This window comes from Bombina bombina, chromosome 2 (assembly GCF_027579735.1).
Source record: "Bombina bombina isolate aBomBom1 chromosome 2, aBomBom1.pri, whole genome shotgun sequence".
NCBI lineage: Eukaryota > Metazoa > Chordata > Amphibia > Anura > Bombinatoridae > Bombina > Bombina bombina.
The window spans coordinates 801875355-801893323 of record NC_069500.1 but is presented as its reverse complement, the minus strand read 5'-3'; the positions used below and the strand labels follow the sequence as shown (position 1 = coordinate 801893323).

General features: G+C 39.4%; 1 gene segment (V, D, J or C); it reads right to left on the bottom strand.

The window, feature by feature from the left end:
• Nucleotides 1-15300: 15300 nt before the first annotated feature.
• On the bottom strand, nucleotides 15301-15836 carry LOC128647296 (immunoglobulin kappa variable 1-27-like). The segment is given in 2 exon segments: nucleotides 15301-15671; nucleotides 15761-15836. Coding segments are annotated over 2 exon segments (417 nt in total).
• Nucleotides 15837-17969: the final 2133 nt, after the last annotated feature.

Below are 17969 nucleotides of genomic sequence, written 5' to 3'. Positions count from 1 at the left end.
GAAAAAATAAAATTTAAACAAAATATCCAATTTATTCAATGTAGCGGCTTCAGGAATGGGAAAAATGCTTATGATAACATTCCTATACAAAAAGTAAAATCAAAAGCAAGCATCATAGCTCTCTATAATATGAGAGCAGTGAGCATTAGAGGGAGAGGTTTAATATAACAAATTTTGGCACCAAGAACGACGCACTGAAAAGACACAACTTGCGTCATAACAGGCACTACTTTGCGGCAAAAATGACGCAATGAAAAAACGCAACTCGCATCACAGCGGGCACAATTTCACGTCAAAAATATTCGCCCAAAAAAATGACTCAATGAAATGATGCAATTTGCGTCATCGCAAGCCTAATTTGCCCACAAAAATTTTAAAAACAGACACCATGTTAATGGCTAACCGGAACCCCAGGTAAGAAAAAAATACCTAAATTCTCCCATAAACATAATTTCCATACTGAAACTGTTAGACTGCAAAGTGAAATACACAGACCTGACTCATGGCAAATGTATGCAATATATATTAAAAACTTTATAATATAAAGTGCCAAACATAGCTGAGAGTGTCTTAAAAAAATGATATATACTTACCAGAAGACACTCATCCACATATAGTAGACAGCCAAACCAGTACTGAAACATATCAGCAGAGGTAATGGTTGAGGAGTATAATGTCGATCTGTAAAGTCAGGCAGCAGATGAATCCCCGTGACCGAATTTACAGAGAGCCCTAGAATAGATTTCTCATAGGTGAAAACATGGAGGCCAATTTAACAAATGTCTTGTGGACCTGATCCGACAGTGCGGATCAGGTCTGCAAGACATCGCTGAATGCGGAGAGCAATACGCTCTCTGTATTCAGCATTGCACCAGCAGCTCACAAGAGATAGGCCCCATGGTATCATCAGGCAATACTCCCTTCACATCCCTCAGACAAACGTTGTGCTTAGAGAGGAACTGGGCTTCAATATGCTGAGAAGCACCTTTCACAGAAGAAATCAAACATGACTTGCTTCACCACCTCCTAAGGAGGCAAAGTTTGTAAAACTGAGGTATGAGTAAGGTGGGAGGTATATTTATAGGCATTTGAGGTTTGGGAAACTTTGCCCCCTCCTGGTAGGAATGTATATCCCATACGTCACTAGCTCATGGACTCTTGCCACCTATATGAAAGAAAAATCTACTTCTAATTTGAAATTCAAACTAAGTGATTTTACATTGTTTTTTTATTATGCATTTATTGAAAATACAATTCCACTGTGTTTAGTGGTCCTTTAAGACACATGCACAGCCTGAACTCACCTGGATTACTCTTCAACAAACTAAGCAATATGTATTATATGAGTAAACTGAAAAGTTGCTTAAGTTTAATTTGGAATTTACTGTCCCTTTACTGTTAAACAGGGCTGGACTGGAACAAAAAATAGGCCCGGTCATTTTTAGGCAAAGCAGCCCACCCACCCCCATATACACACACTCATATGTGCGCACACTACGCATACACCCATGTACACACACTTATATGCAGGCACACACATATATGTATATATATATATATATATATATATATATATATATATATATATATATATATACACATATAATTGAATGAGAAGAGTAGAAGTAGCAAGCCAGAATGGGAGTATACAAACACACAGAAAAACTATAATATATTAACCATCAGTGATAATTTATTGCATTAAAATGCACAGATAAGAAAAAAAAACATGCACTAAATACTGTTCAGTTTCTTTCAGAATATCCCAAATATTAAATGCCCTAAGTCATATCATTTCTACAACATTAACAAGCTAATTAGTCCTAAAAGCCCATGCTTTTACCAAAATTATAAGTAAGCATACCAAAATTAGCAGCAACTCTTTGTAAATACAAAGAGCAGTTGGTAGATCATTATTTTAGGTCCATTAAGTCAGAGAACATCATGTAAACTTAGGTCAGTAGTTAACCAGTCCTCAGGACCCCACACCCAGTCCAGGATTTTGGGATTACCCAGGTGTGTCTAAGGTGTTTTCCACAAAACAAAAAAACACAACTGGGTAATTCCTAAATCCTGGACAGGTTGTGGGGTCCTGAGGACTGGTTTAAGAACCACTGGGCTAAGGTACTATTCCTATGCTACTTACAGACACTCCTCTAGTAGTTTTAAAAAATATATTAACGTGAGGGGGGCGGGGCCAACTGCCGAAGCAACAAGTCGTGCCATCTCAGAGCTCCTGAAATTTGATCTTTAAAATATTAATTTGTGGCATCCTAAGAATTTATACATTTCTACATTTGGCTCCTAGGATATCCTATGACATGGATTGCATATTTTGGGACTAAGATAAAATATAACGGATATATTAACGGCACAGAGGCCTACTACCTAGTTGAATCCGCTGTAACGAGTACACCATCATATTTGAAATTACCTACGCACTGTCTAGACTGATAGAGAAATAATTCCTACACTGCTATTGTTACTTCAGCATTCTAATGGGGAAACAAATTCTTTCTGCGCTGCGGGCTTTGATGCACTCCATGGACTCCCACCAGCAGGCCCTTCTCGCTGAACTGAGAGCTGCTATGGCTCCGTCACAGGTTGCAACACTGATAGGGGAAGTTGCTGGTAAGACCGACTGGTCTGAACCAGACCCACCACAATGCAACAAAGATTTACCTCAAGATCTTGTGGAGCGGCACACAGCAGGCATGGAGGACCTCAGTTCGCAGATGACGGAACAGACGGAAACAGATATGCAGAACAGTGCCATGCGGCCCTTCTCGGTTCTCGCAGGGCCGGTGCAATGGAACACAGCATACCCGGAGGTGCCGCAGACACAGCTGCTCGGATCGATCAGAGTATCCAGCTTGCAGCCGACAGTCTATTTGCCCTTTAGTACAACGACGGCTGACTCATCAAGAGGTCCTCCTGCAGAGGTCGAGGCCAAGTCAAGTGGGAAGGTTACACCGGTAGCTGAGTGGAACACAATACACCTAAGATTTATCGCACTCCAGAAGAAAAAGAAAATTAAGCCTACCCATGAGAGACCCAAGGCTCGATCCATTACACCACTTGCTAAGTGGGAGAATACTACTAATCTACATGAGGTCAGTTTGCGGCGGCTGAATATAGGCATCGGCTGACAACTATGAGGCTCATTTATATTAGCAGACGAAGCTCCCTTGTTTGTTCTTTTACTGTGACTATGCTGTTTTCTATGACTAATTATGTGGCCAAACTTTCAACACTTGGTATCATACATGTAATATATTACTGAGCAGGGGGGTTGAGCCCTTTGGGGGTTTCTTGTATACATTGATGGGACAGTTGTGAGGATCAACATAGCCTTTAAATGAAGACTTCCTGAGTAACCCCCGCATCTACATTAATATCACTGTATATTTAGTAACGTTTCTTGATGTCCACTAGTTTATGTTAGTCCTCTCTTATGCACATCTACCCTAGAATATGAGATATATATTACTTATACTCATTCACTTGTAATAGGGGTTTAGAATTAAGCATTTGTTAATCCCACAGCTCATCCAGTACACACAGTTAATGCTGTTATTGTTGATATGCACCCTTATTTATTGTTATTATTGTATGTTAGTGTTTATTACCCTTGCTTTGTGTACATCTACCAAAGACTATAAGATATATCACATATATATTTACTTGTATAGACTAGGGGACTAGAATGTAGCAAGTTCCCTTTAAAGTTTCAAGGACCTGGAAAGCATTTACACAGGGGATTTTAGCTTACGGCTAGATTATTGGGCTTCCTTTTATAATACAAAAGTAGGTTATATTAAGTAAACTTCAGACAGCTTGGGGCATATGTATCAAGCTCCGTATGGAGCTTGATTCCCCCGTGTTTCTGGCGAGTCATCAGACTCGCCAGAAACAGCAGTTATGAAGCAGCAGTCACAAAGACCGCTGCTCCATAACCTGTCCGCCTGCTCTGAGCAGGCGGACACACATCACCGGAAATCAACCCGATCGAGTACGATCGGGTTGATTGACACCCCCTGCTGGCGGCCTATTGGCCGCGAGTCTGCAGGGGGCGGTGTTGCACCAGCAGCTCTTGTGAGCTGCTGGTGCAATGCTGAATACGGCGAGCGTATTGCGCGCCGTATTCAGCGAGGTCTGGCGGACCTTGATAACTATAGGCCATAGACTCCACTCAATGTGCTTAGCTGCATCTACTTAATTTTCTCTACTATAGCCTTCAGGTTATATGTTTAGGCAAATTTAAACATTATTACCTTATAATCAGGCTTCATAGGAGATCAATCCCTACTCCCTCACACTCCAGCCACAGCAACCCTAATTAGCTGGCATTTTATATAACAGATACTTTGGGTTACCACTCTCTTTGCTATATCCAGTGTTGAATTTTGTGATGAGCATTGAGTCTGTTCAATAATTATCTTACCCTCATAGGCACACTGTATATAGTGTCTTCTTATCAAAAATAAACCTACTCTTGATACTCCACTATATCTGGAGGCGGAACGTTCTATGACATAGTCTAGGTCACCTTACGTTTGAGTTCATATACATTTATTATACATATGATATTATTGCTATACGCTATTGCTATAAATATTTCATAGGCTACTATACTTTTCAATTGTTATGAAATCATCTACATATTTGCCATCTTTTTTTTTAGGGCTAATTCATACTATTTTCAGCATGCCATATTATATTATTATATTATGATTACATTAGTTTCTTATAGGGTGCCTATATCTTTAGCTATTTAATACCACATTATGCTAAGGCCCAAGCACTGTACTGTTCATAACATATTAACCCTTCAATTATTGTTATACTATGGTTATAGGTGGTGTATATTACATAAGCTAGTTAATATCATGTTATCCAAGGTCTAACAGAGACTGTAATACTTTTCAATTGTTATGTTATTTCTATTTATGACTCTTATCTTTTATATACTGATATTCTTCAAAGCAATAAGAGTGTAGCATAGCTCCCCCACCACCTGGGAAGCACTGTTGTGAGTCATAGTCTACGTTTCCTAATGAAATTCCCTAAGCCACGTATCTATATCCCATAGATCTCTTTCACATTGGAATCAGTTAGCAAAGCTACCTGTAAGGAATACATTGCAAGCCTTATTATATTTATATTCCTAGATAAGTGTACTCCCTATGTGGCAGTTATTATTAGGACAAATCACCTGTTCCTGTTAGGCCCTCTCCTCCCTTTCCGTCGGTACTTATTGCCTGCGGGTCATATTCCTACACCTTTTACCCACATCGCCTATAGCTAGCATTTCCCCAGGAGAGGGGCTCATGCAGAAGTCCTCTGCATTCCACATACATTAATATCCCCCTTGCGCATAACTTTACCAGACAGCCGCCCTAACTAGCTCTGCCCCCCCTCCCCTCTTCTTATTTAGAGCGGCTCTCGCCCGCTGAACTTCCCTTCCCCCCCAAAAAAAACTCATGATGCTAATCCCCCATTTTGCTCCAATTAGTTTAGAACAGATAAACTATCCTAGGGTTTCCATTGCAATTGGGGGACCATTCTTACCCTTACTAAGTGACAAGTTAAAAAATGAGGTTACATTATGATATGTCCCAGCCACCCATTTTTGTCATACACTAATTCCCTTTCTGGTTAACCCTAAATATCATACACTTTATGATTACAATCTCAGACATAGGGGCATATGTATCAAGGTCTGGCGGACCTGATCCGACACTGCGGATCAGGTCCACCAGACCTCGCTGAATACGGCAAGCAATATGCTCACCGTATTCAGCATTGCGAGCTGCTGGTGCAATGCCGCCCCCTGCAGACTTGCGGCTAATAGGCCGCCAGATGGTACTCGATCGGGTTGTATTGTGGCTGTAAGGAGTCCTCACTAATTCTCTCTCTGACTGTACCTTTAAGAATCACTACCTCCTCCCTTTATAAGGAACATCCTCCCAGCACTTCCTTGCTGGTTAATTGAAGCCTCTAAAGGATTTTCAAGCTCAGTCAGCCTCTCAAAGGTTTATCAACTTAAATTGCTGTTACTTAACTAAAATCTCTTTTTTCAGCTACCGGCATCCTGTTGTTATACTTCCAAGTAAAAGATTCAGCATCCGCATCTTCCAATTCAACTTTACCTGTAATTCAAACTTTGTTGCAATCCAGTTCCAGCCAAAGCCGTTCAATACGTCATCAGCTACGGCCGAAGTGCGGTAAGCTTGTCTCTCTCCCTGCAGCTCTGATCCCTGCAACGCCGGAACTCCGCTGTTCTAAATCTTGTTAGTTAAAGCCATCAGCAAGATCCAAACTTTCACACTGTCTCTTGCTTCATGTGATATACCTGGGAGTTAAGGTATTGTCATTTATTTTTCCTTTATTTAAAGCTTAACTGTTTTTTGCTGTAATTGCAACTCTCTGATTCCAGTATAAACTGTGTTTGGCTTATATTAACTCATATGTGTAACTTGGGAAACATATTACTTTCTATATAGTTACATGTGTGATACATATTACAAATTGTATCACATTATTACATAATTAACCAGCCAAAAAAGATACAGGACTTATTGAAACTTTATTTCAAATCATTTTTTGTTTTGGATCTTTATCGTCCTGTTTAAAATACAAAATCCAATGGAGATGAATACAATGTCTGAACACCTAAAGAGTCTATCTGACAGGGTTGACTTACTTGCCAGTTCATTTCATGAATTACAATTAGAAAATCAGGCATTAAAAGCTTGTCTTAGGGAAACACTTGCTGCTAAATCAGGTCAGAATGAACACCAACCTGAACCTGCAGTTTCTACTCCTGAAAAATTTTCTGGCAACCGCTCTCAGTTCAGAGAGTTCAGAAACTCCTGTATGCTGTTATTTGAACTGAGACCTAAAACATATGCTTCGGAGAGAACAAGAGTTTTAACTGTCATATCATATTTAAGGGGAGAGCCCAGGGCTTGGGCAGACAGCTTTTTTGAAAAACAGGATTCTATCTTGGGATCTTTGGAAGCCTTCTTTTCAGAAATGTCTACACTCTACGATGATCCTTATAAGCAGATCTCAGCAGAGAATAACCTCAGAGCTTTGAAACAAAATAAAAATGCTGTTGAAACATACATCACTCAGTTTAAGATTTATGCCACTGATTCTTTGTGGAACGAGATTTCACTAAAGAATCAATTTCGCTTGGGATTAAGTGAGGAGCTAAAAGATGAACTCTCACGGATTGGAATACCAGATACTTTGGAGGAGCTGTACACAGTGTCCATATCCATTGACCGGCGTTTGAGGGAAAGACGTTCTGAAAAATCTGGGTTCACAAAGAGAGTCTCTACACTACCCTCCTCTCCTTCAGGGAAGGATTTCCCACAACCTATGGAAATAGGTTTTATTAAAGGGCCTCTATCCTCACAAGAAAAATCTAGAAGGAAAACACTAAACCTGTGTTTATATTGTGCTTCTCCTAAGCATGAGGTTAAGGAATGCCCCCTATTGGCTAAACAGAAATTAGGTAAGATTGACCTCCCTCTTACTAATTTTTTCTCCAAAACTATTGCCACTAAGTATTTAACGTTACCCATCTCTTTACAGTGGGAACATTACAAGATCCAGACTACAGCCATAATTGACACAGGGTCCTGTGGTAATTTCATTGATGTGAATTTTGTGAAACTTAATAAAATTCCTATAATCACTAAGCACATCCCTGTCTCTGTCAAAGTCATTGATGGTAATCTTCTACCTAGCGGTCCACTTACTCATCAAACCATACCCCTTTTGTTACATACTGAAAGCGATCACTCTGAACAGATATGTTTGGATGTGATCTCTTCACCTATGTTTGAAGTTATTCTTGGTATTAAATGGCTAAGTTTGCATAAACCACATATTAATTGGTCAAGTCTAACCATTACATTTCCAGAAAACCATAACATCAAAATTACAAATAATAATCCTATTTGTTTAACTCTGACTGATTCAGAAAATAAAATACCCCTTCAATACTGTGAGTTTTCTGACGTATTTGACAAAAAGGAAGCAGAATCCTTACCTCCCCACAGGGCATATGACTGCCCCATTGATCTGCTTCCAGGTGTCTCTATACCATTTGGGCATCTATATCCCCTGTCTAAGCCTGAATTAGAGCATTTAAAAACATATATTGATGAGAACCTTAAAAAGGGCTTTATAAGACCCAGCACCTCACCTGCAGGTGCTGGCATGTTTTTTGTTACCAACAAAGACGGATCTCTCAGACCTATAATAGACTACAGGGAGCTTAATAAACGCACTAGAAAAAATAGGTACCCTCTCCCATTAATTCCTGAACTGATAGAAAGATTGAGAGGCGCCTCAATATTCACTAAATTGGATCTTAGGGGCGCCTATAATCTCATCAGAATAAGAGCTGGGGACGAATGGCTTACTGCATTCAGGACCAGATATGGTCTTTTTGAGTATACTGTAATGCCATTCGGCCTTTGTAATGCCCCAGCAACATTTCAATGCTTCATTAACGACCTTTTCAGAGACATATTGGATGTATATATTGTCGTCTATTTAGATGACATCTTAATATATTCAAAAGATCTTGAACAACATAGAATTCACGTCAAAGAAGTACTAACTAGGTTAAGAAAAAATAGTTTATACGCTAAACTTGAGAAATGTATTTTCGAAACTCAAGACATCTCTTTCCTAGGCTATCATATTACTGTAAAAGGAATTTCTATGGATAACAAAAAGGTACAGGCTGTGTTGGATTGGCCAATTCCTAGTACTAGAAAAGAAACTCAACGTTTCTTAGGGTTCTCAAACTTCTATAGGAAGTTTATTCCTGGCTTTGCTGCAATTGCCAAGCCTTTTACAGATCTTACCAAAATACATAACATATTCTGTTGGACGCCTAAAGCACAAAAAGCATTTGATATTCTCAAGGAGAGATTCTCTACAGCTCCTATTTTAAGGTTTCCAGATATGAACCATCAATTCGTGTTGGAAGTAGACGCTTCCGAATATGCAATCGGTGCTATCCTATCCCAAAGACCATCATTCAAGGATCCTTTGCATCCAGTTGCCTATTTTTCTAGAATCTTACAGCCTGCCGAAATTAACTATCCTGTAGGTGAAAAGGAATTGCTGGCGATCAAAAGTTCATTTGATCATTGGAGACATCTGCTGGAAGGAGCTGTTCACCCTATTGTAATATACACAGATCATAAGAACCTGCAATACTTGCAATCAAATAAGACTCTTTCCTCCAGACAATTAAGATGGAGCCTTTATTTTTCAAGATTCAACTACGTAATTACTTATAGGCCAGGAGAAAAGAATGGGAAAGCTGATGCCCTCTCCAGACAACATACTATTTCCACCTCTAACAATACCCCATCCACTGTAATACCTCGAGATTGTATCCTAGGATTCTTAGGTGATATCATGCCACAGATGAAAAATGCTCAAACTTCTGACGACAACCGACCCACAGACGGTCTTACTATGCATACAGATGGGTTGTTGTACGAAGAAAAGAAATTGTATATACCTACTTCCCTACGTCCATTGGTGTTACGAAGTGTCCATGATTCACCTCTAGCAGGACACATGGGGGTAAACAAGACAACTGACCTCATTCTCCGTTCTTATTGGTGGCCTGGAATCAGAAATTCAGTCAAATCTTATCTTTCAGAGTGCACAGTCTGTGCCACCTCTAAACATTCAAAACAACGTCCTATTGGGTTCCTACAACCACTTCAAGCCCCTCTGAGACCCTGGGATAAGGTCTCTATGGACTTCATTGTTGATTTGCCCAGATCCAATGGGTATACTACTATCTTTGTTGTTACCGATCTCTTTTCAAAGATGGTTCATTTTATCCCTACTTCTGCTCTTCCAACCTCCAAACACACTGCTGAACTTTTTATTAAAGAGGTGATTCGCTTACATGGAATTCCAAAATCTGTGGTTAGTGACCGAGGAACACAGTTCACATCACGGTTTTGGAGACACCTTTGTAAAGCCTTACATATTGACCAGTGCCTCACGACTTCTTTCCACCCTCAATCTAACGGGCAGACTGAGCGAATGAATCAAGCTGTAGAACAGTATCTGCGGTGTTACTGCTCTCAAGAACAAAATGCCTGGGCGGCATATTTACCTTTGGCTGAGTTTGTACATAACAACCATGTGAGTTCTTCCACTGGTTTCAGCCCGTTCTTTATCAACTACGGACTCCATCCTCGACATGATCTTTTACCTAAAATTGATTCTCCATGTCCCCAGGTGAATGATACAGTAAATGATATTTCACATATTTTCTCTTCTGCAAGGGCTCATATTTTTGAAGCCCAGGCCTCCCAAAGTAAATATTACAACTTACGCCATAGAGACAGTCCTCAGTATGCAGTTGGGCAGCGGGTATGGCTCTCCACTAGGAACCTGAAGTTGCACTATCCCTGTAAGAAGCTGGGTAAGACTTACATAGGTCCTTTTGTTATCACCTCCATACGAAACCCAGTTACTGTTACTTTGGATCTACCCCCCTCTATGCGGGTGCATCCCACCTTTCACATCTCCTTGGTGAAACCTTGTACCTCAGATGTACGTACTCCCATCCTGCAGCCTGATGCAGTGGATTTGGATCCTCAGGAGGAATACCAGGTTCATAGTATTCTTGATTCTCGTCTTCTCCGGGGTCAACTCTACTACTTGGTCCATTGGTTGGGTTATGGTCATGAGGAGGATTCCTGGGAGCCAGCCTCTAATCTCTCTGCTCCTCGTCTCGTTTCCCTCTTCCATCGGAGGAACCCAGATAGACCTCGTCCGTGAAACCTCGCTGTGGTTTCCTTGGTGGGGGGCCTATGTAAGGAGTCCTCACTAATTCTCTCTCTGACTGTACCTTTAAGAATCACTACCTCCTCCCTTTATAAGGAACATCCTCCCAGCACTTCCTTGCTGGTTAATTGAAGCCTCTAAAGGATTTTCAAGCTCAGTCAGCCTCTCAAAGGTTTATCAACTTAAATTGCTGTTACTTAACTAAAATCTCTTTTTTCAGCTACCGGCATCCTGTTGTTATACTTCCAAGTAAAAGATTCAGCATCCGCATCTTCCAATTCAACTTTACCTGTAATTCAAACTTTGTTGCAATCCAGTTCCAGCCAAAGCCGTTCAATACGTCATCAGCTACGGCCGAAGTGCGGTAAGCTTGTCTCTCTCCCTGCAGCTCTGATCCCTGCAACGCCGGAACTCCGCTGTTCTAAATCTTGTTAGTTAAAGCCATCAGCAAGATCCAAACTTTCACACTGTCTCTTGCTTCATGTGATATACCTGGGAGTTAAGGTATTGTCATTTATTTTTCCTTTATTTAAAGCCTAACTGTTTTTTGCTGTAATTGCAACTCTCTGATTCCAGTATAAACTGTGTTTGGCTTATATTAACTCATATGTGTAACTTGGGAAACATATTACTTTCTATATAGTTACATGTGTGATACATATTACAAATTGTATCACATTATTACAGTGGCGATGTCTGTCCGCAGGTGGACAGGTTATGGAGCAGCGGTTTTTGTGACCGCTGCTTCATAACTGCTGTTTCTGGCGAGCCTGCAGGCTCGCCAGAAACACGGGGCATCAAGCTCCATTCGGAGCTTGATACATATGCCCCATAGTATCATTGCCTGTCGCAGTAGCTACTCTATTTCTATTGAACATACTATATTGTATAATAAAAGCCTTCACACGTTTCTTTATAGCACCGCTGTGGTTTAGATATAGTGCTTATAATGGCAATATTTGTATTTCAATGTCTTAGCTCAAGTCTATTTCTTGTTTAAGAATTGTATAATCGCTATTATCAACTTTGATATGTGTCTGGACATATTTTCTGTTTTGATGTTATTACTTATATAAAAATTATCTTTTTTAAAAAATATATATATATTAACGTGCTCTAATGGCATTAAGCATGTTTTCTCACGCATAATTGATGGAACTTTGTGCTGCACTTTGATTTCGTCAGTCCCAGCAGGTAAAGCTTCATGGACAAGCTAAAAGGTACTGTTTGCAGCCAGAGATAGGATAAGAGGTATCTGGTTAGCTCGCTGTACTCAGAGCTTAGGCAACACACAGTACAGTCAGTTTAGCACACCCCATATAGCTTCCCCGCCAGTCAGAAACCTTTTTGGATTAGCCTGACAGCCACTGTGCTTAGGTAAGCCCCCTAATAGAGCCTTGGAGCAACAGGGAAACACTCCTAAAAATGGCAGTGGGCTATGACCAGGGCTGTTTCTAGAGAATTCGGCTCCAAGGGCAAATTGGCATCCATAGATATCTGTGTATGCATACAGGCACCCATTGCCATCTATATGCACACAAACAAGCACCACATACACACAAGCATCATCTCATACCAACACTTAACCACATTATTGACCCCATCCATCTCTCTATAGACATATCACAGACATGTAGACTTTTCAATCACAGGGGCAAACATGCTAAGAGTCACATCACATTATATATTTACTGGACAGCCTGCTAAAATATTGGACTGTCCGTTTGAATACTGTACACTTGGCAACCCTACACACAGCACAGACACTCACTGTACCTACTTACATAGATGCATACAGCACAGATATATTCAATACACTACAGATACACTTTCCAAAAACCTGGGACCCTAAAACAGCCACACAATGCAAGCTCTCAATCCAAACAAACTGGGAACAAGTATATACAGTATATATATATATATATATATATACATACACACTTCCATATACACACTTTATTTCACATGGGAGCACATTTTTTTTATATATGCTTGCTAATTTTTTATTTATCTTTCAATGTGAGAAATTTAAATTGACAAACATTTGAAGCTTGTGGGGATTTTTTAAACTAATCTAGAACCACAACAATTATAGTACAGAAATTCTAAAGAGAAAGTGTGTGTGTGTGTGTAAATGATAATATATATATAGTTATTTCAGAAAGGAGCAACTTTATTTGAACTTTTATATTTTTTTATGATAGGGGGTGCAGTTGGATCCCAAAAAAAAGCCTAACGTTTACTCACTGTCTCATAGCAGTCAGCCTGACTAGTAGCAGCAGATATTCCCTGGAGATACAGCATTACCTGTCACTGTGCCTGACCACGCAGTGAAGGGAGAGGGCCATAAAACCGGCATCCTGAAACAGGGCAATTTGCAAAATAAAAAAACTTTTCTGGGCTGCCTTCTCCACGCTGAAAGCCCAACCCCGCTACTGTCTTCACTGCTGTGTTCGGCAGGGGAGTTAGCTGATCTAGACAATATTAAAAAGGCAGTATTTTTTCCTAACAAAGACAGAAGTTTTTACTGATCCTAGTAATGCTTCCTTGGCGCCCCGGCCCTAACTATGACTGTGCAGAGTGTGTCTATGGCTAGGCTTACCATAATTTTTAGAGGTGAAACTGGGACCACCTGGTGCGGTGCCAGTGGGGGTGTGGCCAGGGGCGTGGTCAAGGGGGCGTGTTGATTACCGGTCCCTTTTAAAGTAGCAGCTTTTATATGCGTAATGTTTTGTGGATATTCTACAAACACAGTTTAAAAAGACCATAACACCACCCGCTAGTGAAAAAGGCACCATTACGTTGTCATGGCAACCCATACACAACATGAGCAAATAAATCATTCATCTAAATCTCAGATTCTAAATAATGCCAAACATCAAGCATAGTTATCATTTTCATAAAATAGTGAAAAGCGTATACATCACACAATTTGAATATATGCAGTGTAATATGTGTTTTATGTGTCTAATTAAGGAACCAAATACTTATAAGGCATAAATGTAACATTGAATGAAATAAGTAAAAAAAAAACACATACCTGCTAAAGCTGTTTAAGAGGCTACTCTATACCATAATGCAGGAAGATTACAGACAAAATGCTATTCTGCATGAAGCAAAGCAAGATCCACGCCAAAAATCCTGCCTGCCTGCACTTCCTGGACATACTCATATGATTCCCCTAAAGGTGTATCACTGGTGACGTCACCAGAGGTCGAGGGGGGGGGGGGGGGTGTTATATTCTTAGAAAAATAAACCAAGTAGTACTACAAAATTAAAGTACCAGTAAACCTAGAAAATAATGTTGTATAATTCTGCACATAGTGCAGAATTATATAACATTATTTTAGTGCTAGCTTTATGTAACCTAATATTGCCGGGCATTTTTTATTAAAAAAAAGAGGGGTTTTCAGACCCGCCCTCTGTGCTCTACTGAGCGGGTCTGGTTTTCCCTCAGAGCGCATATGGCCAATTGTCTAGTCACAGCCTGTCCCGACCGCGCCATTACTCTCAATGTTGCTTGATCCTGCTCTGTCTGACAGTGGGAGCGAGCTACATTGAGAGTAATGGTGCGGCCAGATGACTAGACAGCTGGCCAGATTCGCTCTGAGGGAAAACCAGACCCGCTCAGCAGAGCACAGAGTGCGGGTCTGAAAAACCCTCTTTTTTTAATAAAAAATGCCCGGCAATATTAGGTTACATAAAGCTAGCACTAAAATAATGTTATATAATTCTGCACTATGTGCAGAATTATACAACATTATTTTCTAGGTTTACTGGCACTTTAATAAAACCCTATGCTGCTCACACAGTGCCCGTTTTTTTAAAAAACTATTAAAAACAGGGGCACTTTCATTCATGAAAATTTACATTTCACGTTTTTTTTTAAATATACTTACCTTTTCCAGTGCTTCACCAGCCCGTCGCAAGCCTCTTCACACGTCAGCAATGACGATTCCTGCATCTTCCAATCACGGCTTCCACCCCCGGGGAATCATTGCTTGGCAACGCCGTGATTGGAGGAAGCCAGTTTTGTCATTGCTGAGTAAGTAAACCAGGAAAAGCAGGCGGGACATCGTTTCAGAACGGCGATCCGGCGTTTCAGAAGAAAAAGGTAATTCTTTTTAAAATACTGTGCAATGTCAATTTTCATGAATGAAAGTGCCCCTGTTTTTAATAGATTTTTAAAACCCGGGCACTTTCACATGAAAATTGACCTTCACTTTAAGTAAAATTACTAAAGAACATATAGCGCATCCTATATAATCAATTAAACATTTTGTGGAAGAATTAATTTTTATTTTAATATTACTTTAGTGCAACTTTACAGAGCAAACCTTATGATATGAAAATGTTGAACCTTTTATTTCCTTTTCCCTTGCCACATACATTGCACAAGATTTAAATATTGCTCTAAAGATATTTTGATTCTCTGTATGAGGATAAAGGAAGTCATCTGCAAGATGTGTAAATATAGATTTTGTTCTGCTGTTTATCACTGTGGTATCCTGCACTGTACCATTTAGCACAGTAATATAAAGAAGTGTCTGTTGCTTCTGCGTTTGTTATAATTAGCTGATATTCTGTTCCAGCGCTGTTTATGGAACTTGTATATTGTGCTGATGACATTCCAGGACCATATCCAGCAGCTGTGAGAGAGTGGTGATTATACAGTATAAGCTGAGGAACTTCTCCAGGGTTTTTTTTATAGAAAGTTACATAGTAACCATCTTTAGCTCCAATCTTGCAGGTGAAAGATGCTCTTTGTCCAACATTTACAATAACATTATCAAGTACCAACACTGGGGGCTGACAATCAGCATCTAGAAAAGAGACATTGCTAAGGGTTATATAATGTACAGTGTGTGCTACATAGGTTATAAGGTTACACAATATAGAGATAAAAACATACATGAAATGATCAGTGCAACAAACATTAGGATTCCTACAACACTCATATTGAAGAGTAATAACCTAAGCAAAATGAATAATTATAACAATCTGTCACTTTGAAGCTGAAACATGAGGCTGTTTAAATAACAGTAAATGGTTTCTACCTCATTGTATGCAAATTAGATAGACTATTAAGACTATGCTGCAAATTCCCAAATTGCAGGTGTTATGAAAAACAGAGAAATATTAAACCCAGCCGGCATTTTTATTTATTTTAAGTATAATATTTTAAACTCATTATTATTATTTGTATTATTATTATTATTTATGCAGTTAATCATTTTGGAAATACATTTAAAAGGACATTATAGTGATAAAATTGCATATTCTGACAAAAAGCGCATTTAATTGTTTTTGAATATAATAGCTCATTAATAAGTTCCCTTGGATGAATATGAAACCACTTCATTTAAATCTATTAATAGTTTGCTTACAACGTATTGTGAGGTTGATTGTAATCTTGTTTTTCTGCTACCAATATGCATTTTTAACATTGACAAGATCACAATCCAAATGATAACACCATTTCTTTCATAAAGGTGGTGAGAGCCCACAATCCATTATTCCTGGGAATTACCTTCCCTGCCACTAGGAGGAGGCAAAGATTCCCAAACCCCCAAATGTTCTATATAACCCCTCCCACATCTAAGGTAGTTAATTTTATTTTTGCCCCCCCTGGAGGAAGGTGAAGAGTGAAGATGTACAAATAATTGCTTCGTTGGGTTCTCAGATTTGAGGCCCGTTTCCCCTCAAAATACAGTCACCTAGATTACGAGTTTTGCGTTAGCCTTAAAAAAGCAGCGTTGAGGGGTCCCAACGCTGCTTTTTAACGCCCGCTGGTATTACGAGTCTGGCAGGTACAGGTGTACCGCTCACTTTTTTTCCGCGATTTTAACATACCGCAAATCCCCTTACGTCAATTACGTATCCTATATTTTCAATGGGATTTTCCTAACGCCGGTATTACGAGTCTTGGAAAAAGTGAGCGGTACAGCCTCTCCTGTCAAGACTCCTACCGCATTTAAAAGTCAGTAGTTAAGAGTTTTATGGGCTAACGCCATAACATAAAACTCTTAACTAAAGTGCAAAAAAGTACACTAACACCCATAAACTACCTATTAACCCCTAAACAGAGCCCCCCCCACATCGCAAACACTCTAATAACATTTTTAACCCCTAATCTGCCGACCGGACATCGCCGCCACTGCAATACATATATTAACCCCTAAACCGCCGCACTCCCGCCTCGCAAACACTAGTTACATTTTATTAACCCCTAATCTGCCGTCCCTAACATCGCCGACACCTACCTACATTTATTAACCCCTAATCTGCCACCCCCAAGGTCGCCGACACTATACTAAATGTATTTACCCCTAAACCTAAGTCTAACCCCCTAACTTAAATATAATTTAAATAAATCTAAATCAAATTACTACAATTAACTAAATAATTCCTATTTAAAACTAAATACTTACCTATTAAATAAACCCTAAGATAGCTACAATATAACTAATAGTTACATTGTATCTATCTTAGGTTTTTTTTTTATTTTACAGGCAAGTTTGTATTTATTTTAACTAGGTACAATAGTTATTAAATAGATATTAACTATTTAATAACTACCTAGCTAAAATAAAGACAAATTTACCTGTAAAATAAAACCTAACCTAAGTTACAATTACACCTAACACTACACTATAAATTAATTAATTAACTAAATTAATTTAAACTAATTACAATTAAATAAAATAAAATAAAGTACAAAAAAACACTAAATTACAAAAAATAATAAAATAATTATAAGAATTTTAAACTAATTACATCTAATCTAATCCCCCTAATAAAATAAAAAAGCCCCCCAAAATAAAAAAAGCCCTACCCTATACTAAATTCCAAATAGCCCTTAAAAGGGCTTTTTGCGGGGCATTGCCCCAAAGTAATCAGCTCTTTTACCTGTAAAAAAAAAAATACAATACCCCCAACATTAAAACCCACCACCCACACACCCAACCCTACTCTAAAACCCACCCAATCCCCCCTCAATAAAACCTAACACTAACCCCTTGAAGATCACCCTACCTTGAGACGTCGTCACCCAGCCGGGCTGAAGTCCTCCAAGAAGCCGGCCAGAAGTGGTCCTCCAGACAGCCAGAAGTCTTCATCCG